Source organism: Schistocerca americana, chromosome 2 (assembly GCF_021461395.2).
Source record: "Schistocerca americana isolate TAMUIC-IGC-003095 chromosome 2, iqSchAmer2.1, whole genome shotgun sequence".
Lineage (NCBI taxonomy): Eukaryota > Metazoa > Arthropoda > Insecta > Orthoptera > Acrididae > Schistocerca > Schistocerca americana.
In genome coordinates, this window is record NC_060120.1 from 331,169,512 (window position 1) to 331,195,707 (window position 26,196).

Consider the following 26,196-nt stretch of genomic DNA (forward strand, 5'->3'; position numbering starts at 1 on the left):
TGAAGTTGTGCTTCTGAGGTACTGGAAATTAGAAGCTGATTAATTTCACCTATTCCAAATATAAGTTTGAGTCTGTTTTTTTCCTGTTTATTGTCATTACTACAATCTTGGCGTTGCTAATCTTGCTCCAAATTGAACTATTTGTCAGCCTATCAATATGATGATTCGATGCAATTTTGTTATATATCTAGGCACTAAGTAAGTTTAAACATAGAGTTTGTTCAGAGCTATTATAAACTTAATTATGATGTGACACAAAGAAAATATTATGTTTCCCTGTCAAGATAATTTTACGTTTTCCTTATTTTTTCATAGCACTAGCACTTCAAGCAGCTAATAAAATGACTTTTGTTCAGGATAATTGCAATGCAGGTCACTGCCACTACCATAGAATTAGTTGATCCTTTCACTACTCAAAGCTGTTTTTTTCTTAGTTGAACCATGTGAACTAATATGCTTAACATACTAATTTTCTTTCTTGCTTCTCAACATTCGTAGTTTAAAGTCTTCCCAATTCCCCTCCTGAAGATTCCTAGACTCCACAGCTTCATTCACACCTATTAACATTCATTCATTCTAAATGACCATTCCATAGTAACGTCCTATGTTTAATAGCTTCATCACAGTACTTCAATTTCCCATAAATATTTTATGAGCTACTTTAAGAAAGACATTGACAGGGTCAGAGGAAACACTAACAACATGCTTTTACTTTTTAGCAGCATTAAAATTTTCTTTGTAATGTAAAATACGTTTCTTTGTTCTACTCTGCTCTACTCTGCTTCTTTGTACTGCAGCTACGACACCTATGAGAACATATTTTACATAAAATTGTATATAATAAGGAGAGAGATGAACATATCAAGGAAAGTTCTGGCAGAATGTAAATAATTTAGGAATAAAGGAGACCACTCATGAAATAGCAGAATCATTGAGCTATCAACAGGAACACACAAAAGAGAGTGAAACCTTGCTTGCTTCTGCATTGTATATGCTAGACACAGAGCCCGGATTGCAGTCTGACAAGTGGACTAGGATAGAGAGATGTTTTTGTTAGGTGGGGTAGGTAAAGGGATGGAGTGGAGGGTGTCTGGAAGAGGGATTAGGGCTGGGCGGCAGCTAGTGGCTCAAAGGGAGGCAGCAGTTGTGATGGCTAGGAAAGCAGGTTGAGGGGTGGCAGGTGTACAGGCTAGGAATGTGATACACTGGACTTGAGCCAGTGAGGTGTGGTGCACAATGAGGGTGACACGGAGATGTGGATTTGGAGGAGGTGACATGATTCAGGAAGGGGAAACTGTTGAGCAGAGGCTGTATGGACAGTGGGTTAGCACAGATTAAGGCCAGGAGGATTATACAAGCAGAGAATGTGTTGCAAGGATAACTGACATCTATGTAGTACAGAAAAGCTGGTGGTGGACAGAATGATTCAGATGGCACAAGTTGTGAAGCAACCATTGACCTCTAGCATGTTGAGCCACTTGGTGGTCAACTTCGTTCTTGGCCACAGTTTGGCAGCGGTCATTCATTCTGACAGATAGCATGTTGGTTGTCACACCAACAAAAAAAAGCTGTAGGGTGATTTCCCTGCCTCTGATGAGATAGAATAAACCAATGATAGGACAGGAGTAGGAAGTACTGGGTGGGTAAATTGGACAGATAGCAAGAGAAATTTGTGGATTAGGTCTGGGGGAAGGGGGGGTGGTAGTGGCTGTCTGTGAAGGCCCTTGTGAGATCTTCACCATACTGGTCAAGGAAATTCTCACCACTGCTGATATGCTGTCCAGAGGTGACCAGGTGGTATGTAAGCAATGTTCTGGTGTGGAAGGGCTGACAGCTGTCAAAAGTCAGGCACTGTTGGCAGTTAGCTGGTTTAATATGGGCTGAGGCGCGGGTGGAGCCATCAGACAGTTGGAAGTAAACATCCAGAAAGGTGGCATTTTGGGTTGAGAAGGACCAGGTGATGCAGATAGAAGAGATGGTGTTGAGGTTGTGGAGGAATGAGGGTAGGGTGGGTGGCTTGGCCCTGAGTCCAGACCATGGAGGTATCGTCAGTGAACTTGAAACAGACAAGGGGTTTGGGGTTTTAGTAGGCTAGGAAGGCTACCTCTAGATGGCCCATAAATACATAAATAGGTTGGTAGCAGAGGATGCCATGCGGGTGCTCATGGCTGTGCCATGGATTTGTTTACATACCTTCCCCTTAAAGGAGAAGTAATTGTGATTGAGGATATAGTTGGTAAGGTATATGATGAATGAGATAGTGGGTTTGGTGTCAGAAGGACAATGGGAGAGGTAGTGTCTGATAGCTGCAAGACAATGGGTGTGAGGGATGTTGGTGTAGGACGTTGAGGTGTCATCAGTAGTGACAAGTAGGGATCCAAGTGGTAAAGCGATGGAGACGGTCAAGAGTCTGTAAAGGAGCTGGTTAGTATCTTCGACATGAGAGGTTAGGCTTCAGACAGTTGATTGGAGGCATTGGTCAACAAGAGTGGAAATCCTTTCAGATGGTGTCCACGATTGTCGTTTTTGTAGATTTCAGGGGGCATATAAAAGTGGGATGTGCGTGTCATTGGCGTGAGGACGGAGATGGACTCAGGGAAGAGGTTCTGAGATGTGCCCAAAGATTTGAGTAGGTGCTGGAAGGTATGTTGGATTCCCGGGTAAGGATTACAATGGCAGAGCCTGTATGTGGAAGAGTCTAGCAGTTGGCAGAACCTTCTGTCAAGTAGTCACTGCTATTCATCATGATGGTGAGGGAACTTTTATCACAGGGAATGGTCTGTTTTGAGACTGTGAATGGCTGTCTTTTCTTTTGTTGAGAGGTTTGTGTTCTTGGGATGAGACCTGGGAAAGGATCGTGAGACCTTTTAGGAAAAGCAGCCCAATATGGAATCCGTGGACAAATGGGTAACTGGCTCAGATCAGATCTAGAAGACAGACAACAAAAAATAGTATTAGGTGTTAACAATCTACAAGTAGGAGAGGTAGAGTCTGACTGGGGAACAGTACATCATGGAGTTCTGCAAGGGTCAGTCCCTGGTCCCCTCCTATTTATTATATATATTAATGACCTACCCCTGTCCTCAAATAGTGCTACCAATATCACAATATTTGCAGATGACACAAGTATTGTGACAGCCAGCAAAACCTCCTCTGACGTAGAATTAAATACCAACCAAGCACTTGCAAATGCTCTGAACTGGTTCACGGCAAATTCTCTAGCAATAAACCTCAGTAAAACAAATTACATGCAGTTCCAATCCAGTTACATAAGCCCAGAAGAGATTAACATTGCACATGAGAGCCAACAGTTACAGAGCGTTAAGTGCACAAAGTTCCTAGGCGTTCACATAGATAACCGGATCAACTGGGAATTCCACATACAGCAAACACTAAAAAAGCTTAGCTCAGCAACATTTGCCATCAGAATAATCTCCAAAATTGGAGACATCAACGTATCAAGGTCTGCATATTTTGGCTACTTTCATTCAGTGATGTGCTATGGAATAATCTTTTGGGGCAACTCACCACTTTCAAAAAAAATTTTTGTAAGCCAGAAAAAAGTAGTCCGAATTATACGTAGTGTCCCTCCAAGAACCTCATGTGAAAATCTTTTTAAGCAGTTAGGTATATTAATCACTACCTCACAATATCTCCTCTCACTCATGGCCTTCACTCTTCTCAATTCCTCTGAATATGAAACAAATGAGGCATACCATCATTATAACACAAGACGGAAAGGTGATATGCACTGTGAACGGAAAAATCTCTCTCTGGTACAAAAAGGGGTAAAGTACACAAGTATAAAAATCTTTAACGCACTCCCAAGTAATATAAAGTTTCTAAAAGAAAAGAAAATGCTATTAAAAAAAAGCTAAAGGAATTCCTGCTGGAAAAATGTTTCTACTCTTTAGATGAATTCTTCAACAGAGATAAATAATTTGAGTAGTAATTCAGATTATTTCCTTTGTCATTGCTATCTGTATTGTTTTTTATCACTATTGTATTTTTGTATTGTATTGTATTGTTTATTATTTTGATTATATCATTGTATTGTACCAGTTTTGAATCATTCACCTCCCATGTGTAATATAGCAGTATGTATTGTATTGTATGATATCTATATTGTATCTGCTTTGACTTGTTCCACATCCGTGCGTAATCACGCATTACTGGATCTGTGGAATATGTATCTCAAATGATTAAATAAAATAAACCAAGTTGGTGGTAAGGAATGCCTGGAAGGTGGCCAGAGGGTGGTTGGGTGGGAAGGAGGGAGGGTCACAGTAGAATGGTGATATGAACTGGGAGAGGCAAGGATCAGTGTTGGAATTAATTAGCTTTGGTTGGAGGGGTTGGTGCAAATAAGTGTTTCCACTGGAGGAATCAGGAGGAGGAGGGTAGGTCTTTTAGGCCTTTGATGAGTGCACCTTGGTTAAACTTGGGTGTGGGGCTGCGGTTGAGGCCTTTGGGTAGCAGTAAAACTTACATAGGATTGAGATTTTGGTGGTAAGGTTAACAACAGTGTTTTCCAGAGGGTGGTTGGGTGGGAAGGAGGGAGGGTCACAGTAGAATGGTGATATGAACTGGGAGAGGCAAGGATCAGTGTTGGAATTAATTAGCTTTGGTTGGAGGGGTTGGTGCAAATAAGTGTTTCCACTGGAGGAATCAGGAGGAGGAGGGTAGGTCTTTTAGGCCTTTGATGAGTGCACCTTGGTTAAACTTGGGTGTGGGGCTGCGGTTGAGGCCTTTGGGTAGCAGTAAAACTTACATAGGATTGAGATTTTGGTGGTAAGGTTAACAACAGTGTTTTCCAGAGGGTGGTTGGGTGGGAAGGAGGGAGGGTCACAGTAGAATGGTGATATGAACTGGGAGAGGCAAGGATCAGTGTTGGAATTAATTAGCTTTGGTTGGAGGGGTTGGTGCAAATAAGTGTTTCCACTGGAGGAATCAGGAGGAGGAGGGTAGGTCTTTTAGGCCTTTGATGACTGCACCTTGGTTAAACTTGGGTGTGGGGCTGCGGTTGAGGCCTTTGGGTAGCACTAAAACTTACATACACTCCTGGAAATGGAAAAAAGAACACATTGACACCGGTGTGTCAGACCCACCATACTTGCTCCGGACACTGCGAGGGGGCTGTACAAGCAATGATCACACGCACGGCACAGCGGACACACCAGGAACCGCGGTGTTGGCCGTCGAATGGCGCTAGCTGCGCAGCATTTGTGCACCGCCGCCGTCAGTGTCAGCCAGTTTGCCGTGGCATACGGAGCTCCATCGCAGTCTTTAACACTGGTAGCATGCCGCGACAGCGTGGACGTGAACCGTATGTGCAGTTGACGGACTTTGAGCGAGGGCGTATAGTGGGCATGCGGGAGGCCGGGTGGACGTACCGCCGAATTGCTCAACACGTGGGGCGTGAGGTCTCCACAGTACATCGATGTTGTCGCCAGTGGTTGGCGGAAGGTGCACGTGCCCGTCGACCTGGGACCGGACCGTAGCGACGCACGGATGCACGCCAAGACCGTAGGATCCTACGCAGTGCCCTAGGGGACCGCACCGCCACTTCCCAGCAAATTAGGGACACTGTTGCTCCTGGGGTATCGGCGAGGACCATTCGCAACCGTCTCCATGAAGCTGGGCTACGGTCCCGCACACCGTTAGGCCGTCATCCGCTCACGCCCCAACATCGTGCAGCCCGCCTCCAGTGGTGTCGCGACAGGCGTGAATGGAGGGACGAATGGAGACGTGTCGTCTTCAGCGATGAGAGTCGCTTCTGCCTTGGTGCCAATGATGGTCGTATGCGTGTTTGGCGCCGTGCAGGTGAGCGCCACAATCAGGACTGCATACGACCGAGGCACACAGGGCCAACACCCGGCATCATGGTGTGGGGAGCGATCTCCTACACTGGCCGTACACCGCTGGTGATCGTCGAGGGGACACTGAATAGTGCACGGTACATCCAAACCGTCATCGAACCCATCGTTCTACCATTCCTAGACCGGCAAGGGAACTTGCTGTTCCAACAGGACAATGCACGTCCGCATGTATCCCGTGCCACCCAACGTGCTCTAGAAGGTGTAAGTCAACTACCCTGGCCAGCAAGATCTCCGGATCTGTCCCCCATTGAGCATGTTTGGGACTGGATGATGCGGCGTCTCACGCGGTCTGCACGTCCAGCACGAACGCAGGTCCAACTGAGGCGCCAGGTGGAAATGGCATGGCAAGCCGTTCCACAGGACTACATCCAGCATCTCTACGATCGTCTCCATGGGAGAATAGCAGCCTGCATTGCTGCGAAAGGTGGATATACACTGTACTAGTGCCGACATTGTGCATGCTCTGTTGCCTGTGTCTATGTGCCTGTGGTTCTGTCAGTGTGATCATGTGATGTATCTGACCCCAGGAATGTGTCAATAAAGTTTCCCCTTCCTGGGACAATGAATTCATGGTGTTCTTATTTCAGTTTCCAGGAGTGTAGGATTGAGATTTTGGTGGTAAGGTTAACAACAGTATTTTGAGTTTGTATGAGATCTGGATTTTGTGGAGTTTTAGAGGATGTGGTAAACTGAAAAGGTCAGCCAGGCAGCGTGTGGAGGCTATGAGGGACTGATAAAGGGGTTCACTGTGGGTAGGGTAGGTGTTGATGGGCAGTAGTGTTCCAAGGCAGGACTCGGATGCCAACAGGTTTAATAATTTATCAAGGTGGTATGTAGAGTGCTCAGGGACTGCACAGTAACACTGACTTGCGGAGGGAACAGATGTGGTTCTGGGATGTTTGCACCATGGAGATGCAGTACCAGATCTGTGAAGGATACTGAAAGGAGAGGTGGGATCCAGAGAAAAAAATTGTTATGGTTATGTAAGTGGGTGGGATTCCACAGGTTAGGGAGATTTCCCATGCCATATTCTCTTGCACCCCTAATCCTCCCACCAAATCCAAGAATCAGCTACAAAGGAGCACCCTTCTCCTCACCCATTATTACCATGGACTGGAGAATCTCAACCATATCCTCTGCTAGGGCTTTGATCATCTATCATTGTGGCCAGAGAAGAGGGATATCCTACCCAAGACCCTTCCCACCCCTCCTAAAATGGTGTTCTATTTCCCACCCAACCTACACAATTTCCTGCTCTCTTCCTAAGCCACTCCTACTCTCAACCCCTTGTCACAGCAGTCACATCCCTGTGGAACACATCAGTACATGATCTTCCCAATTCATCCATCCAGCACTCCCTACTCCTGTTCTGTCAGTCATATCCCTTCAGAGGCAGGGCCACCTGTGAAAGCAGCCATGTCATATACCAACTCTGTTGCAATTGCTGTGCAACTTTTAATGTCAGCATGACAACCAACAGGCTGCCCACAAGAATGAATAGCCACTGCCAAACTGTGGCCCAGAACAAAATTGACCACCCAGCGGCACAACATGCTGCTGAGAACAACATGCTGAAGGTGATGGTTACCTCACAACCCATGCCATCTAGATCCTTTCCTCCAGCACCATCTGAACTAAAAAGATGGAAGTTATCCTTGCAACACATCATTTGCTCATGTAATCTTCCTGATCTCAGTCTCTGTTAACCCACTGTCCCCATAGCATCTGTCCAACAGCTTCCCCTTCATTTGCCCTTTCACGCCCTCCCAGTCCATGCCGCCATTCTTCGTGGTGCGCCACACTTCACCAGCTCCAGTATCTGTGTATCACATGGTTAGATTGGGCACCTGCCATCCCTCTCTCCCGCATTCCTAGCAGAACATCTGCTGCCTCCCTCTCAGCCACTAATTACCCATCCCTTTGTCCAGCAATATATATTGATACGACTGCCGTTAAATACAAGTTATTTACATCAGTCAGCAATATCTAATTTCCTGCTGCTCTATGTAGTATTATTATGTTTCTTTTTTTTTCTTTTTTTTTTCCTACTAATGTTCTAAGTCTCTTTTCAATTCCAGAGTCTGCATATGTGAGTTAGCACTCCAGCAAAAAGTAATTCTGTCTATATGACAGAATTTTTCTTCTTCTTTGGCTCTATTTCACAATTTTATCTGCTAATTTTGTTATCTCTTTGTTTTCTTCCACCTCTCATTCTGAGGTTATTTCTGCTCTCTTCCTATATGCCCTCTCTGGCATTTTTGTTTATTCACTTCAAACTTTTTCACCTTTTTACCATCTGGGTTATGTGATTTGTTTCATGCTGCAGCTTTCGGGAAACAGGTGAGTGGATATCATCAGATGGAAATAAAAAACAGAATGCAGCTAATGAGAGAGATAGAAGTGGTGTAGAGGGAAGTCAGTAACTGAGAAGAAAAGTGTGCCAGGTGTAGAAAGGGAAAAGAGAAGTACGAGAAGTTAAAAGCAAAGGAATGAATGAGAAACTGAAAAGGAAAGAAGGGAAGGAAGTTTGTATCTTCTATCAATAGTGAGGTCATTACAGATGGCTATTTAAACAGAAAAACAAATGAAAATGGAAGAAATGGATGACTGAACATACAAACAAAAAACAAGGATAAGTATTAAAAGAACGAAAAGGTAGAAAGGGAGGTGAAGGGATAACAGAAATAATGTGAGAAAATATAGCCTTTTTGCCTAGATTTGTCATTTAAAGGAATGAAAAGATAGAAAGGGAGGCAAAGGGATAACAGAAAGAAAGTGAGAAAATATAGCCTTTTCTCTTGCGTTTCACTTCCTTCCAATCTTTTACATGTTTAATCCCCTTTAATATTTACTAACTGATGGATTTTCCCTTGCTACCCCATTTTTTTATACATTTCAAAGTTCTCTTTTGTTTTAATCTTCTTTTTCTCAATCGCATCTACCAGCATACCCTCTAACACATTTGCCTTTTCAGTTTCTCCTTTCTATATTTCTGACACACTGACTGCTCCCTCTGTTACTTCTTAATTTTCAGTTTTTCAGCTCCTATTTGTTTTTCCTATAGAATTTTCATTCAGCCACATCTAATGGTAGCCCTCTTGTCCTCATAAGCTACATGGTTGTAATAGCTAATCCTCTGAAAGAACTTCACATTTTCCTTCTCCATCCTTGTTTTGAAAATGGAATGGCTGATTCTCAAAAACAGCAGCTCATATGCCTCTTATGCTTAGTGGTGAATGTTTTATCATCACCCAAACTAGTGAGTGGACATTTTGGGTGTTTTTAGCCCTTCAGTTTTAGATGAATATAAGTTTTTAAAGTAGTATTATCTTCTGAACAAGAGTTGAAGTCATCTGTTAAATTTCTGGAGCAGCAAGGGAAATGCAACTGATCCTAATTTTAATACTGGGCATCCATTCAATGAAATTTTTTTCATGTAAGTTTTATTTATTTAATGGCTACTGTTGCTAAATGTTTTACACACAATTCAGCATTAGATATACACTAACAAACATTACACATAATTGTCATATTGGTGGAAGAGGGGGCCTTTGCTATTATATTTTTACAAAGGTGGAGTTATGAAATATGAAGCTGTAATTGTCACTATGTGTTTTATTTTTTCCTCTTTTCATTAGCTGTCACTTCATCTGCTGTAAATTTACTTTTTTAAATTCCTTTTATTCTCCCTAGAGTTTTCTACGCATCAATATAAATAACTGAATTGGACTAATTGTTTATTTTCTTTGATCAGGACAGAACATACTGGGCGGTTCCATGATGGTGTTACAAGCTTTTGGGGATGATGGAGAAGGATAAATGTATCACTTTGAGGTTAAGGACCTGGTCTGGAAACAATCAAGTCAAAAGTTATGGAAATAGTTGTGACAACTATGACAGTGACCTCTTCTACTGCAAGCCCTTTACTTTCCATATTTTGGGATGAGGTAGTATGGACCAAAATAAGAAAAAAAATGTACAGTATCACATGGACTCTAAACTGCATACCTTAAGATCTATGAGCACTTGTTTAGTAGAAGAATTGTGAATTATGGTTTATTTGTCTCAAAACATACATAATCTAAATCATTTGCTTCAGGTACAGGAGGCAGGTCAAATTGTGGTAAAGTTTCACCATAAACAAAGAACAGCCAATGTTAACAAACAGCATAATAATAATACAATTTTGTTATATATATACACAATAGAATTTAACACTTAATCACCCCCTTGCTCAAATTATCATTTCATCCTCTATGAATTCTTCTATCGAATAGCAGCATTTCTCCCACAGAACCTGCTGTAGTTTTGCTTTCAAAATTTCTAGCTTCATATTAAACATGTTTTTGCCCATTGACTTGTTATATATTGTCATCCTGATATACTGTGGAGTCCGTGCATATAATTTCAAATGGTGCATGGATAGCATAAAATTATTTTTATTTCTTGTGTTACATGTTTGATTAAAATGATTCCCTCAAATAATTTTTGTCTGCTGTGTAGGAAGATTATAATTTCATAAATGTATATGGAGGGAACAGTTGGGATTTGTAGTTTCCAAAATAATGGGAAGACTCTGTTTGCTGTGTAGTACACATGTATTGGACAATTTTCTTTTGCAGTTTTAGTATTCGTTATACACTACTTGAACTTCCCCAGAAAATTATCCCAAATCTAATGACAGATTCAAAACAAAAATGACAAAGAATTTCTTGCGTACTCAAGTCATTGGAATTTGCTAGTATCTGCATTGCAAGTGCAAAACTGCTTGGTTTATTTCATAGGAAGTGTATTCCAGCTTAATTTATTGTCCACACTTAGCCCCAGGAATTTGACTGTGTCAACTTATTTCATACGTTGATTGTTATGTTGAATTTTAAGTTCCATACATTTGGAATGTTTGGCTTTGACTTGTATCATATGGGTTGTTGCAATGTACAGTTTCAACCCATTTAACTGGAACCAGTTTTCTAAGGTATCCAGTGTGCTTAGGAACAGGATTGGCCCCAAAATGGGGCCTTGAGATGCACCTTGTGGTACTGTACTCCATTTAGAATCATAATACACTACATCTGAGGTGATAGCTACCATTTGTTTTCTGTTGTGTAAGGATGATGTAAGCCAATTTATAGCACTGTCCTTAATCACATATTTGTACAATTTGTAGATGAGCAAGACATAGTTCATGGAGTCAGATGCTTTTGTGAGATCGCAGAAGATACCTGCAACTTTACTCCTCTGATGTGTTTCACAATAACAAACATGAACAAGTGCTCATAGCTCTTAAGGTATGCATCTTAGATCCCATGTTTACTGGACATTTATTTCTTGTTTTGGTTCATACTATTTCCTCCCAAAATATGGGAAGCAAAAAGCCTGTAGTAGAAGAGGTCCACTGTCAAAGGTATTAAAACAGTTTTCACTTACAACATTCGACTCAGTCATTTCCAGACAAGCGTCACTTACTTCATATTGATGCACTTAACCTTCTTCATCATTCCTGAAAATTTGTAACATCATCACGGAATCACAATGTGTATGTAACAGCAAATTGTATTTTAAATTTCAAATATCTCTGAAACTTTTGTTACAATAAAGTCACAATTTAATTGTGTCCCAAAGTAGGGAATATATTTAGGGAGACTGAAGTACAGTCTCAAGATTTTGGAATAAAGGATTATTTTTGGAGGCTGAAAAAACTAATAAAAAGATGGAAAAAAGTGAGACAGAGGAAGGTGGTGGTATTAATTTGTATTATGATCTTATATGTATACTTTGTCAAAATATCAATTTTGCAGTGAATTTTTCTACTTCAGGAATTTGTGTATGATCCAATATTGATATACAAAGCAACTATTGAAAAGGATTATGGGAATGGAGCAGAGAGATTTCTAACAGAAGACCCAACAAAACAATTCCTTTCAGGAAATTTTACTCATGTGCCACTGATGACTGGAAGCACTAAAGATGATTTTTCATGGAAAGCTTTGCGTAAGTAATTAACATCTATAGTGCTCAATACTAGAATAATCTAACCATTTTTGTGGAAAATAGAGGAGGAAATTGGTAATTGCCTTCTTTAAAAAAGTATTCTGTCATGCACCAGAAGTGATAAACAGCTGCTATGTAAAGTATAAATCAGGATGGTGTGATAGGAATCTGAACAAATATCTTGTCCCAAGAACTGTTTGTTGTCTGGTGTAAATGTATCTGCCAGGATATAGACAGTGTTAAGTCTTTTGTCAAGTGTCACTTGGTGACACACAAGGAACCCCTTGAGTGTGAGGTAGCAAGTTCAGTATTTAGTAATGTTTGTTTGAAAGTGTTCGGTTAACAATTACTACAGGAAAAATATTAGCTGCTAATGACTCATCACATGTATTGGAGGATGACAGAAAATGAGTGTCTGAGAGGTATATTGATCAATCTTCTATAGAATATATGTATAACACTTCACAAAATCGACATCATCAACATTCAAGAAATGTTCGAAACAAACCATTAGCTTTCATCATGAACACTGAATGAGGAATTGCATGCCACACTGATCACAAAGGTTTGCACCATTGAGATCAGAGGCGAACTCATTGGGAGATACAACCCATGCAGGACATACAGCTTGGTATCCACTCTTAAAGAATGCATATAGAATCATATTGGTATAAGGGAGTGATGAGAACTGATGGAATGTGATGGTATGCAACTGAATGCGAAACATTCTGTTGTGGGGCTTATTGTCAAACTGGCTATCCTGTAAGGAATAGCTGCAGATATTGCGATAATATGTTTGTAGGTATGGAAAAAACAAACATCCAAGGGCTGAATTTGTCTAGTGGTTCCAGGTGGTATGAATTGCAAGGTCAGGCACTTATCAGGAGGGACAGAAAGTATGGTCTTTAACTGCAGACTAGGAATCAAGCAAAGGCAAGTTATTTTGACCAGCTATTGGCCAAAAGTAGTGCTCATACCATAGTTGTAGTTTTCTTACACCCATTTTCCCACTCTTGCTTTCTGTGACATAAATATACTCCACTGTTGCAAGATCACACACATGAGAAAGAACTGTAGGGAGCAGAGCAACTCCAACGTCTCAAAGCACAATGAATAACTATCCAGCCAATTTACCATCTAGATTAACAGTTTGCATAATAGTGCATTTGACTCTTTTTCTGGAAATTGTGTTAATGATTAATTATGTCATTTTATGCTTCTAACATGACATAATTAATCATTTTATGCTTCTAACCAGATGGAAACCCAGGTCTAAGTAAAGAAGGGAAAGGAGAAATGTGGAAGGAGTATATAGAAGGTCTATACAAGGGTGATGTAATTGAGGACAATATTATAGAAATGGAAGAGGATGAAGATGAAATGGTAGATATGATACTGTGTGAAGAGTTTGACAGAGCACTGAAACACCTGAGTCAAAACAAGGCCCCGGGAGTAGACAACATTCCATTAGAACTACTGACAGCATTGGGAGAGCCAGTCCTGGCAAAATTCTACCATCTGGTGAGCGAGATGTGTTGGACAGGCGAAATACCCGCAGACTTCAAGAAGAATATAATAATTCCAATCCCAAAGAAAGCAGGTGTTGACAGATGTGAAAATTACCAAACTATCAATTTAATAAGTCACAGCTGCAAAATACTAATGCGAATTCTTTACAGATGAATGGAAAAACTGGTAGAAGCCGACCTCGGGGAAGATCAGTTTGGACTCCGTAGAAATATTGGATCACGTGAGGCAATACTGACCCTATGATTTATCTTAGAAGAAAGATTAAGGAAAGGCAAACCTATGTTTCTAACATTTGTAGACTTAGAGAAAGCTTTTGACAGTGTTGACTGGTATACTCTCTTTCAAATTCTAAAGGTGGCAGGGGTAAAATACAGGGAGCAAAAGGCTATTTACAATTTGTTCAGAAACCAGATGGCAGTTATAAGAGTCGAGGGGCATGAAAGGGAAGCAGTGGTTGGGAAGGAAGTGAGACAGGGTTGTAGCCTCTCCCCAGTGTTATTCAATCTGTATATTGAGCAAGCAGTAAAGGAAACAAAAGAAAAACTCATAGTAGGAACTAAAATCCATGGAGAAGAAGTAAAAACTTTGAGGTTCGCCGATGACACTGTAATTCTGTCAGAGACAGCAAAGGACCTGGAAGAGCAGTTGAACAGAATGGACAGTGTCTTGAAAGGAGGATATAAGATGAACATCAACAAAAGCAAAATGAGGATAATGGAATGTAGCTGAATTAAATCAGGTGATGCTGAGGGTATTAGATTAGGAAATGAGACGCTTAAAGTAGTAAATGAGTTTTGCTATTTGGGAAGCAAAATAACTGATGATGGTCAAAGTACAAAGGATATAAAATGTAGACTGGCAATGGCAAGGAAAGTGTTTCTGAAGAGGAGAAATTTGTTAACATCGAGTATAGATTTAAGTGTCAGGAAGTGTTTTGTGAAAGTATTGTATGGAGTGTAGCCATGTATGGAAGTGAAATGTGGATGATAAATAGTTTAGACAAAAAGAGAATAGAAGCTTTCGAAATGTGGTGCTACAGAAGAATGCTGGAGATTAGATGGGTAGATCACATAACTAATGAGGAGGCATTGAATAGAATTGGGGAGAAGAGAAATTTGTGGCACAGCTTGACTAGAAGAAGGGATCGCTTGGTAGGACATATTCTGAGGTATTAAGGAATCACCAGTTTAGTATTGGAGCGCAGTGCGGAGGGTAAAAATCATAGAGGGAGACCAAGAGATGAATACACTAAACAGATTCATTCAGGAGGATGTAGGCTGCAGTAGGTACTGGGAGATGAAGAAGCTTGCACAGGATAGAGTAGCATGGAGAGCTGCATCAAACCAGTCTCCGGACTGAAGACCACAACAACAACATGCTTCTAACATGCTTTCTTTCCCTCTTAAATTTCAGTATATTTTTTATAAAAACAGAAATTAAATTCAAATAATTTGAACGCCCGATAAAACACTCTATTACAGTCATGTGATTCCTATGATTCATTGGTTAGTTCACTGTTCCTGCTGTCATAATGCTAATTCACAGTGGTGTCTTGTTTTGGAAATTACATTTCGGAACATGTGTTACAAGTGGTGTATAGTATCAAACTGTACAAATACATCTACAAAAACTACTGAAATGTTGTTTTTGAGTGTTCCAGAGCATGAGAAGATGTGTAAAATGCAGTTGCACTGTACCGGTAAATTGCCACCATGTCGACACACAAGTTCACCAACTTAATTAAAAATGTGTTGCACTGTGAACTTAACATAAACTTATCTCTGAGATATGCTCTCCCATTGTTACAACAAAGGATAGCATCATTCAACGAAATTAAACTCCCAGTGAAAAGTGTCATTTTACCTAACTGCTCCTCAGTTGGTGGAGCGGTAAACCATCAAATTTTAGAAGACAATGTCCACTGATAGCTGGTTCAAATCTAGTCCAAAAGAACAGTTCAACTTATTTGTAAAACGACTTGACAGTCTTCTAGTATGAAAATCAAATCACGACTATGAAACTCCACCACATCGATCAGAAACAGAATATTATTATGTTTTCCCTGCTCTTTACATGCACTTACATTTGCAATTGCTGGTCACACACATCACATTCTAAAAGGTATTTGTTAATGTGACCATACACTTTTTACTTTATTAGAAACAATGTTTTTGTCTTTGTACTGTCTAGCTATGATCCTTATTGTTTAAATTTTTGCAGTTTTGTCATCTTACTTAAGTCTGCTTCAGATACTAACTAAAGTTTACACTAAAAAACATCACACCCCTTACATTTCTTTCACCTGCATGCTGCACATGCTTTATATATAACCTATAACCTCATTGTCCTACACCTCATTGTACTGTGTATGTATGGTGATATCTTGCTAGTAATGCTTTCCGAAAAAGTGAATCGTTTGTTTGCAAAGTAAGTGCATTTATCGTCTGTTGTCTGTTTCTCAGACTAAGACTAACGTGAAGTTATATACAATACATCCCACAATCAAAAGAACTGCTACAATCAGTTCTTGCTAAAGCTATGTTCGTATTTTGTGTAAAACTTCCCTTCCAGAATCCGAACATCACTGCAGTCAAAGGTGTTAACTGTTGTGCCACAGAATGCCTGACAGATGCAATATTTCTGCTGACTGGCTTCTACATAGGGAATCAGCAGTAAGTTCTGCCGAGAATAATTTTGTTGTGCTTTGGATCATAGCTCACAACTGATATTTGACAATCTAGTTTTTATATGGACTCATTTGCAAAAGTTCTATAGTTCCTTAGTTTTGAGTGAATTTAATGATGTTGCATAGAGCAGGGAAAAGAATGTCCATCATTGCACATATCGCCGGCTCTAAATCGATGGAGCTTAAACGCATCAACTTTCACAAGGCTTCCACTACCAGCATTCCAAAATTCCTTTCTGTTGTTATTTAAAAGCTGTAATTGCATTTTCCATTACTATATAACTAAACTGTTTGCAGTAAACTATGTAAAAACCTCGTAACTTTGGCTAATGCTCCTATAACACAAGTACAGCTTCATCTTACTCCTAGCCTGTGACATCACCAGAGCATCAGCCAGTAACAGAGCATTTTCGATCATGTAACCAGATCTTGATATTTAACGATTTTTAAGCTTTAATTACGTAAAAGTAACACATATTTTGTGCTTGATATTTAATGATTTTTAAGCTTTAATTACGTAAAAGTAACATATATTTTGTGAGAATATTGTCTGTAAGTGCTATTTAAATATTATAATCAATCACAATGACAACAAAACGAACCATATTTTTAACCTAGGAAAATAGCCTATTGTATACAACTTACGAAAGCATTAAGGCATTGGTATTAGTTGATCTTGATACAACTCTCTTGGTACCTCTTATTTCCGAGTTTCCTTTTATATGCATTTCCTCTTCAAATCCTGATTGGTCGAAGTTGAAAATAAAATTCTTTACTGAATGACGAGTCAAGTTTGTTTTCCTCATCTAAAAATTTTCAGGCCAATTCTGCAGTTTGCTGTGCATTGTTAAGTCCACATTTTGTTTGAAATTTTGTTAAATCTTCCAATTCTGTAGCACTGTTTTGGAGTTATGCAATGGAATCACTGTTATCCATGCTGAAAACAATTTGATGTGCATAATGTAGTAGATCACTGCCATACACATCCTGTAAATTGTATCAAGCATCCTTGAAACTCGCAAACAAGTATTTGTACCAAGTGCACCTTGTTCTCCCTTGAATATCTGCAAATTTTTTTTTTTTTTTACTATTGTGGATGATCTTCCATGTACACTCTTTGACATAAAACTTGACCGGCGGCCGGCCGCTTCAGAGGCTAAGTCCGCGCCGATCGCGACATGGGACAAAAAAACTGGCCAACTCGCTAATTTTCTAAGTCCGGTTATCTGCACAATCTGGCAACACTGTAGACTGCGGCACTTCCTGGAGGAAAACTTGTCCCATGATAGAGAAACTCCAGGCTGATTACGCCTGTGGTCTAGCGGTAGCGTGCGTTGTTTCTGTTCATAATGTCAGTGGATCGAGAGCAGCTGGCATAAAATATTTTTATAGCCTCTTCTGTCTGAATGCTGAAGACGTGAATGTAATGGTAGCGCAGATTCAATTTATTTCGCTTTGTGACACACCGATATCAAAATTTTATCCAGTAATGATTTTGCGGCAGATTTCCTGCAGACTGTCCTCCTCTGGACGCCGTATGCGGCAAAGCTCCGAGATCCATTTGCTGGCTACTGGCAGCGGCCGTGGCGACAGCAGCGGCGCTGCACTCCCCCGTTCTTTATCGAAAGCGCCTGCTACCGCTCATCGCTTTTGATGATTTAAAACTCTTTATTATTAAATGTTGCTCCACAGAAAATTTCTACAATTTCCATTCACGCTCAAAAGCAACGGAGATAGACGCCCTGATTAGTAGGCGGGTATTATATTACATTAATCGGCAAGAGCTGAGTATGGCCCGAAATTAATTTTATAGACTGGGACGAAATTAAACCACCTCACTACATTCGATGAATTTATAAATGCTTCATACCTCGTTTCTTTTCCTTTCAAACTCAATTATTTGTGCAACTTTTGGTCAATGTTTGGATGTTTTCGTCAAGCCAGAGTGAGCGTCTGTGGTGTAAAGTGTATTACAGTTCTTGTTTCATTCCTTATGGTAAGTCTATGCGATAAACTGTGTGAATACCTACCAATGCATGCTCTGTAGCAGTGCAGGAACACTGCACATTTGGAGTTCCATGTATGGGTTCATGAAGCATTTATTGTTGATCGGAAGTGATAGTTAAGGTCATCAGATTTAAACCAGAAAAATTTGTCGTTTTGAAGGTTTCAGAGAACGGAAAGGAATTGCTAACGCCGGCGTTAGAAACCGTCTACAGTTAAATGCTATTGCAAAATTTAGAAGAAGGGAACTACATTAATGAACATGTGCACTTCATAAACAACCTTCTGACATGTTAGACCTATATGACGAACAAAGCTCAAATTTATATCGTTGACAGTCGGTTTGAATCTTTTCAGGGTCTATTTTACTTTGAAGCACCTTGGAATTTGCAAAGCAGAAATCCATGATATTAACTTAATTTACTAAGTCGAAATCGGACGAAGATTGATGTTTAAAGGCATTCTTCAGATTTCGCATAAGAAATTTTTACTAGCAGTTTGCAACTCCATTAATTAAAATGGAAAACAAAAGGTTGTAGTCAGCGGCTTTTACCGTGATTCGAACTGCTATGTCTTATAGTACAAGCACTGCAACGCACAAGGGAACCTCTGAGCTAACGACATACTGGCAGCCAGAGGCGGAATATAGTCACTGCGATGTTGCCTGAGCCTCAAAACGCAACCTTAAACACACGAACAGAGGAGGTGGAGATTACTGTTTTAACGTCCCGTCGACAACGATGTCATTAGAGACGGAGCACAAGCTCGGATTAGGGAAGGATGGGGAAGGAAATCGGCCGTGCCCTTCCTAAGGAAGCGATTTAGGGAAATCATTGAAAACCTAAATCAGGATGGCCGGGCGCGGGATTGCACCGTCGTCCTCCCGAATGCACACACAAACAGGTGTTACTTATGTGAAGAACGCCGTTCTTGGAGTCCAGAAATTAAATATTCTTTCTAATTGTGTCATCTTGCAGTGGATTATATCGTACGAGTCTTCGATGTGGAAAACGAATGTCAAGTGAATTTAGCGAGGTAACGCCGACCTACACCCGGAAGTAAATGCACTATCAGAGTGTTGACAAATACTTGCTACGACGCTGCCATTTCTAGGCTCTCTGACGAGGCAGCTCTTTAGCGAAATGCTTGCCGTGATTCTCCGATACGGTTCTTCAGAGTGGAGACGCGCGCGCACGTTTGGTTTTTATGCGGCGTTCTCCCCTGATGGTTTCTGACGTCGCCTTGTGGGCTATGTATACATATGAGACATTCAATTATCATTAATCCAGAATGATACAAGTTTCAGCTTCCGGCGTGGAAGAAGGCTGTTGACGCCGACATTATATCATTTCAACGTAGGGAAAGCAAAACGGATCATTCAATGTTTCTCATTCAACATAAAGCATGTGAGATAATTTTCCGTAACGTTCATAATCATCTAAAAATACAAACGAAGTAAAAATACACCGGAAGCTTATTCGAATGGAATATAACGCTTTGCACCTCGATGTCGAATTTGTCCACTTGCAATCTTTTGCAGCATACACATAGAATGTCATGATTACCACGAGAATGAAGAAACATGTTGGTAAGGATGGAAGCAAGAAGAGACGCAGTCAACAAATATTCTATTCCTCATGGCATTCATTTCATTTGTCACGTAAGAAGAGGTAAAGCGGGAATTTACTTTCGTTAACACGAAAGATATGCCGCACATATTGATAACGAGGAAGTCTGCGTCTTCATACGTTTCCTCCTTGAAATCTGTATGCTCTATTATATACTAAGTAGCCCGATCATTGTTTCAGTAATGTTACCCTCTTGTTTGACCCCGTAATGATGAACAGATTCCAAATGCATGTCTCCCTTCCTGGGTTGTTTTTTGTGTTTTATTGCTTGGAATTCCTGAAGCAGACCACTGTGCCTTCCCCCCTCGTGGGTTAGGTCTCAAAACTAAACCGCTTTGTATCCAATGGCATAATTTACTCAGACAGCATCAGCATAGGACTATCAAACAAAGCCTTCCATTTACAGTTGCAGCACTCTAACCAGCACTGACCAAAGTGTAATCCACGGTCATGGTCCTAAATTACCAGCTGTCTGCTACTGTGGCAAAGTCCGTACTACACTGTCGATTCCGCAGCACCATTTTATCTGGTAACACTGTGTAGTTGCACAGTTGTGCTACCAGGTCTGTCCTCACACTGTCAACTTTATGTATCTCACTTCTCCTGTAGCGTAGATCACGAGGAGCCGAAGTAAATGAGTGTATTCTGCATGACGTAACATTCAGTATTCCCTTCTTTCATAGCCACTCTTCATGTGCATCGATACCAAATAGGAATGCGAAAACTCTTGCGAGTGAGAGAATGACAATAACAATCGTAACAAGAACAAGCAAATAATGAATGATGTTTATTCCAACGCAGAACGAGAATGGCTTTAAATATAAAAATCTGTATCTATATCCATATCTATTGATCTTTGAGTTGGCACAATGCAAATATATTCTTAGCATTTAGTTACTGAATTTAGTTCTGGGTGTTTGCAGAGAAAAGGAAAAGTCGGTACTTCTCGCTAGTGTAATATAATGTGAACCAGCAACTACCCTTTCCTTAGAACACGACTCAAGCAGGTCCTCAAGCAGGTAGCAAGGCACTGCTGCATTCTGATCCCTGACATTGCTCTGATGACGGTTAATGCAGATAGTTCCGATTATGAAATACAAAACGTATTGCAGGTTAGTTCCTAGGATAGTAACATTAAATTTGCGTTGTAGACGGCACATGAACGTGACGACTATCCATATTACTCATCAATATAAAAAGACAATATTTTGGGAATTTAGCAGGATTACCCAAAATGAATTCTGAAATTGGGTGACTGACTGCACAGGTGCTAAACGTCGTCAAGAGTATACGATGTCCTAATCGCATTAGGAATATGAAGAACGTCTTCGACAGCTCGCAACTTTCACATTGCTATCTCCACCCTACTCCAGACAGCCCTCGGTGTAGTTGCACTACGTTACCGATGTTATGGAAGGCCTTCAAACCGACAACAGACCACATATTGAAAAATACAAGCGAATTCTCTTGCAGCGTAAGCTTATTGTAACTAATCTAAAAATTATTGGAGAGGAACATTGTCCTATTCAAAAAAAGTAAAATGTTACACACTGTTGACGTCAAACGGACATTATCTATGTCCTGTCTTGTGTCCTACTCATCTATAATATCAAGTGTACTATGAAAATGATTATATATAATGGATGATAGGGTAATGCATTGATACCAGATGGTGGGGACCGGCCGGTGTGGCCGTGCGGTTCTAGGCGCTTCAGTCTGGAACCGCGTGACCGCTACGGTCGCAGATTCGAATCCTGCCTCGGGCATGGATGTGAGTGATGTCCTTAGGTTAGTTAGGTTTAAGTAGTTCTAAGTTCTAGGGGACTGATGACCTTAGAAGTTAAGTCCCATAGTGCTCAGAGCCATTTCAACCATTTGAACTATTTAACACAAAATGACATTAAAAATTAAAGTTATTCACGAGCAGCTAGTTGAGAATATGTATGAACATTAAATGACACGACGAACTGAAATAATATGACGAAGAGTTCAGCGCTCACTGGGAATAGAGCCCCACACATATCGTTGTTGACTACACACAAAGAGACGTCAGCTACCGAATTTTTCTCCACCAGCTGCTCAGAATAGCATCTTGAACTTACAGTCATCTCGCAAATAGTTCTGTGTCTCACTGGGAGTTAAAAACGTCAGATATCGTTAGTGTTGACAACGAATGAAAATACATTAAAAATCAAAATTATTATCCACCAGCAGATAGGTGTTCTCATGATAGAGCTTGATAATGCATAATTAAATCTTTAGTGCCGGGCCAGGATTCGATCCCATTCACGCGTAATATGTGAAGGTGTTGAGGAATCTGCAGTTTTGAACAAACAACAAATTGTAGCCGAGCTGTATTGCCACGAAGGGATCAAATTCCGCGTTAAGGGCGGTCTGAGTTGCATTCCCAGTTTAGAACCAATTTTATCGACATACAGAAGCTCAAATAAAAGATGGAATAAGTGTCCTGTGACCATACATAGCGTTTGTGTCGTCACTTTAAATAAATAACTAGTATAAGAAAGGTTACTGGTGATAGAGTTTCTACATGTCGCCACTCCAGACTTTATTGTGGTTCAACCTACCGTCTACTTGGTAAAGAAGGAATTTCATCTTTAATGTGAATTTTCAGACCACGCAGCCATTATATCTCCTTCACTTGGTGTAGCCAGGAGAGAATGGAATCTGTCTCTCCCTATCTAAAATCATTGACGGAAGTGGGAATCGAACCCAGACCATAGGTATAACAACCTACCATCCGTCCAACAGACCACGAAATCCTCTTCTCTGCGAGTCATTTTTCTATCGTAACGCAGTTGCGCCACACTGGGTGAGAATTCTGACACACAGGCTCCCTGTAGTAATTTGCAGCATGTTCAGTAAATTCATTTACTTGGTTGACCGAATCACCATGAACTAGCTGCCTCGGCTACCCAGTGCATACATTCGACTATTTTGTAATCACAGAAATAAAATCACGTAACTGCCACCTACACACAACTGCCAACAGCGTAGGATGCAGAAGTTTTAATAGGAAGTGTTCCTTTCCACTTGAGCTATTCTATTGCGCTATCTGTTACTAGAAAACGTCGTTCAGTCCAAAAGAAAAGCTGTAACTGTTTGTCTCTCAGAAGTCAAGACCTGGCCATATGCATAATCTCACAGTGCTGTGGAATCCAAAAGTTCTGGAGGAATAGTTGCCGAGCTCTGGAGCTGCTGTAGCTACGTGTCAGCTTGTAGTATAGATAAGATGTCGCGAGTTCGAATACATTCAGTGCTACATTTTTTTAAACGCAATTCTGCTCTCTGCCGAAGGTATCAATCTAATGGAATTTTGAACATAATTCCCTTCACTTCTCAACCCAAAGTAGTCGCATGTGGAAAAAGGGCTAACTACTGTGACATTTTGTTCTATTCAGGTTTAATAGACAGCAGGCAGCAGATGCATCTCGAAGATGTGCAGGGAGAGCGCATCGTGCCATAATATGTCAGAAAAGTATTTTCTACATTAGCCGTCGTGTGGTAGTGATATTTTATTCTTCTTCAAACTTTGTTTGACAGCTTTAACTCAGAACAAGTTTTCTACATGCATGTAATCAATAAACTGCATGTGCATTGTCAGACTGTCATAGGTAACATCTGAGAATTCGCATATATCGTTGATGATTAATTTCTCTCTCATGTTTACTATTGTTTTAACAACACTAAAGGAAACCTTACGAAAATTGTGCACTGTATTATAAGAAATGAAATAAAACTAACCATGATAACCTTACGACGAAAGTATCTGTACACAAGCATGCCTCTATCGACACGAATTAGTAAAATACTACTCACTTAGATTTTGATTGGGTCTGTGTTTAATTGGTATGCTGTGTCATACTCAAGAGGTATGCAAATGTGGCATTTCAGAAATATAGTTACGTATTCCTAGAAACCCAAAATTCGCTTGCCAGCAGCGGAAAGAGGCCTTACCTGTTGCGCAGCATTGTAAGTTTTTCAACATTGCACTATGAGCTGAAAGCATTTTCTTGCGATTTCCTTATTGATGTTTGATCTGACTGCTTGTAGCTCTTTCAAAGAAGGGATAAAAACTTTACAGCCAGTGAGACTGGAACTGCGAACCGTAACAGACGCTTTTTCACAGGTCAGCACGTTACCACAGAGCTGGCGAGGAGGTATGGGTATTAACTTCCTATTACGAGGACAATAGTAACTAGAACTCGTAAACCGCTATTTGAATGTCGAGATTAGTTGCGGTTTCCACCTGCAACGACTTTCCTGGGCTGAAAACCGTAAATTTTCAATCTTTTGTTACCCTTCAAGCGATAATAACTCAGATTATTCAATGGAAATGACAGGTAAAATCAAGTGAACTTTGAGGCTTAATTCCGTGCACACCAGGAAGTAACTCGTCGATCACAGAGTTGCCAAACATACGTTGCCTTGTTGCCAAATCTCAGTTACAGTACCAGCAGGAAGAAGACGAACCGATGTGATCCTACAGCGGTCTGGGAAGTGACCATAGCTGGTGTCTCCAAGTCACGGCTGCTACGGCCTGGAATACGTAATGCGTCTGATTCGCTTTCTGTAACTAGGTTTAGGGACTGGAGCGTAGTTACTAATAATACTCAGAACTGACTGCAAACTGAGCATCACAAAGCAGTAACTCTCATTGTTGTTTTTATATTTCTTTCGTAAGTGTACTCATAACTAAGAAAGTCATTCACAGGCGTTTTCGTGCCTCGCCGATAGTCGAGCACAACATACAAATAAAAATAAAAAAGAATGTGTGTGTGTGTGTGTGTGTGTGTGTGTGTGTGTTTGTGTGTGAGAGAGAGATAAATAAAAAGCAATGAGAGAGAGCGTAAAAAATTGTTGTAAAGAAATTGAATCATGGTATTTAAAGGAATCTTTCATTAACATGACACGTTCCGTATCATTACGAAATGTCGTATTCATGATCTATGGAACAAGAGTTAATCTAATGTAATCTAATCTAATCTAATCACATCATATTGATGATTAGCCATGAAGAGTCATGAATTACCGAAATTTGGGCCAATATCAGTAACCAAATCTAAACTTGAAAATAAAAGACGACAATTTTTGTAATAAACCGTGACTCCTATCAAGACCCTTTCGTCCCTGTTATCTAACCACGAAAGATGTCTGATATACCTCCATTCTGAAGTAACAAAGTGTGCATGCATTTAAAGATGAAGTGCATGATGTGAAGTTCTGTGACGGAGATACGAACCCAACACGTAATCCGATTGTTAACTAAGAAAAATCAAATGTTATGTATCGGTTTTTCTTACGAGCCGCTAGGTGTCTGAATCTAAAATAAGGATACAAACTTTTGTGCCTAAGCGACAATCGAACTGCACACCTACCGTGCATCCACGAATATAGCTTAAGTATCAGTTGCTTACTCATGAACAGTAAGATGTGTGCGTGTTTGACCAGAAATAACGACACCTGTGGCGATTGTTGGAGACACATGAACAGACATTGAAATTGCCCGTTAATTTTCACTAGCAGGTGGGTGTGCACTTGATAAAGCTAGAAATGAAATTATGAATATTTTTGTACTGCATCAGGTTTCAGACCCACATACTTACCTTTGCAGGAGACCTAGAGAAGATTGCAGTCTTGGGAAAAGGAACGAAATGACTGAACTATTCTGTTCCGAGAGATTCAGATCCTCGAAAGAGGAGATACGAATTCGAATCACAGTCCAGCACCAAATTTTTAAACGTCTCTAATTCAATCAAGTACAAGTAAAATAAGAGCCCTGTCCCTTTAAATGGCTATCGGTTCATCAAATAAAATAAAATTTTCTAATGTAGGTAAGCTTACTGGCGACTGTATTTCTGTTTACCATGACTTCCGCTGTGTCATTTCCCAACGTAAACCGGCTCTGCCCAGTTGGTAATGAAGGAACGTGATGTTTAATGCGGATTCTGGATTATAACGTCTTTCTCTTGAGGTTACCAGAGGTAAAATAAATCTGTTTGTGCCTCTTAAGAGTAAATGCCTGAACCCACGCATTGCACCTGTGATAGCTCGTTCCACCATACCATTGTGGCCACATTACCCAGCCCCAAGAGTGTGCTGTAACGGATGATGTGCTTAGCTTACAAAATTAGTCACGGTGGAAAAAATGCAAGTCTATTAAATGGTCAAGTAGAAGCAAGCTTCTGACGCAGAGATTATGCTATTCTCATGTCAGCAGGATGTAAAGACTCTTCTAGGCATCATAGGCTGGATGTGAAGCCATTTTGATTTTTCACAAATTCAGCAAATTTCTTAGTTCGAGAAAATCCACTGTGAAGTGTGAAGTTGCCGGATAATTCAATTATTACTGTTATTATTAATATCATTCTATTCATATCGCTGCTGTAACACAAGTGCTTGAACATCATTTAATGCCTTTTGGTCACTATAGATGTAGTTTCCCAAGAACAGGTTCTTT

At 40.4% G+C, this 26,196-nt stretch overlaps 1 protein-coding gene across 1 annotated transcript in view; it reads left to right on the plus strand.

Moving 5' to 3' along the window:
• Positions 1 to 26,196, plus strand: part of LOC124595549 (juvenile hormone esterase-like) — a 124,907-nt gene that overhangs the window by 58,134 nt on the left and 40,577 nt on the right. The window contains exon 6 of the mRNA XM_047134329.1: positions 11,696 to 11,870. Coding sequence (XP_046990285.1) covers positions 11,696 to 11,870 — 175 coding nt within the window. The remainder of the gene's footprint in view (positions 1 to 11,695; positions 11,871 to 26,196) is intronic.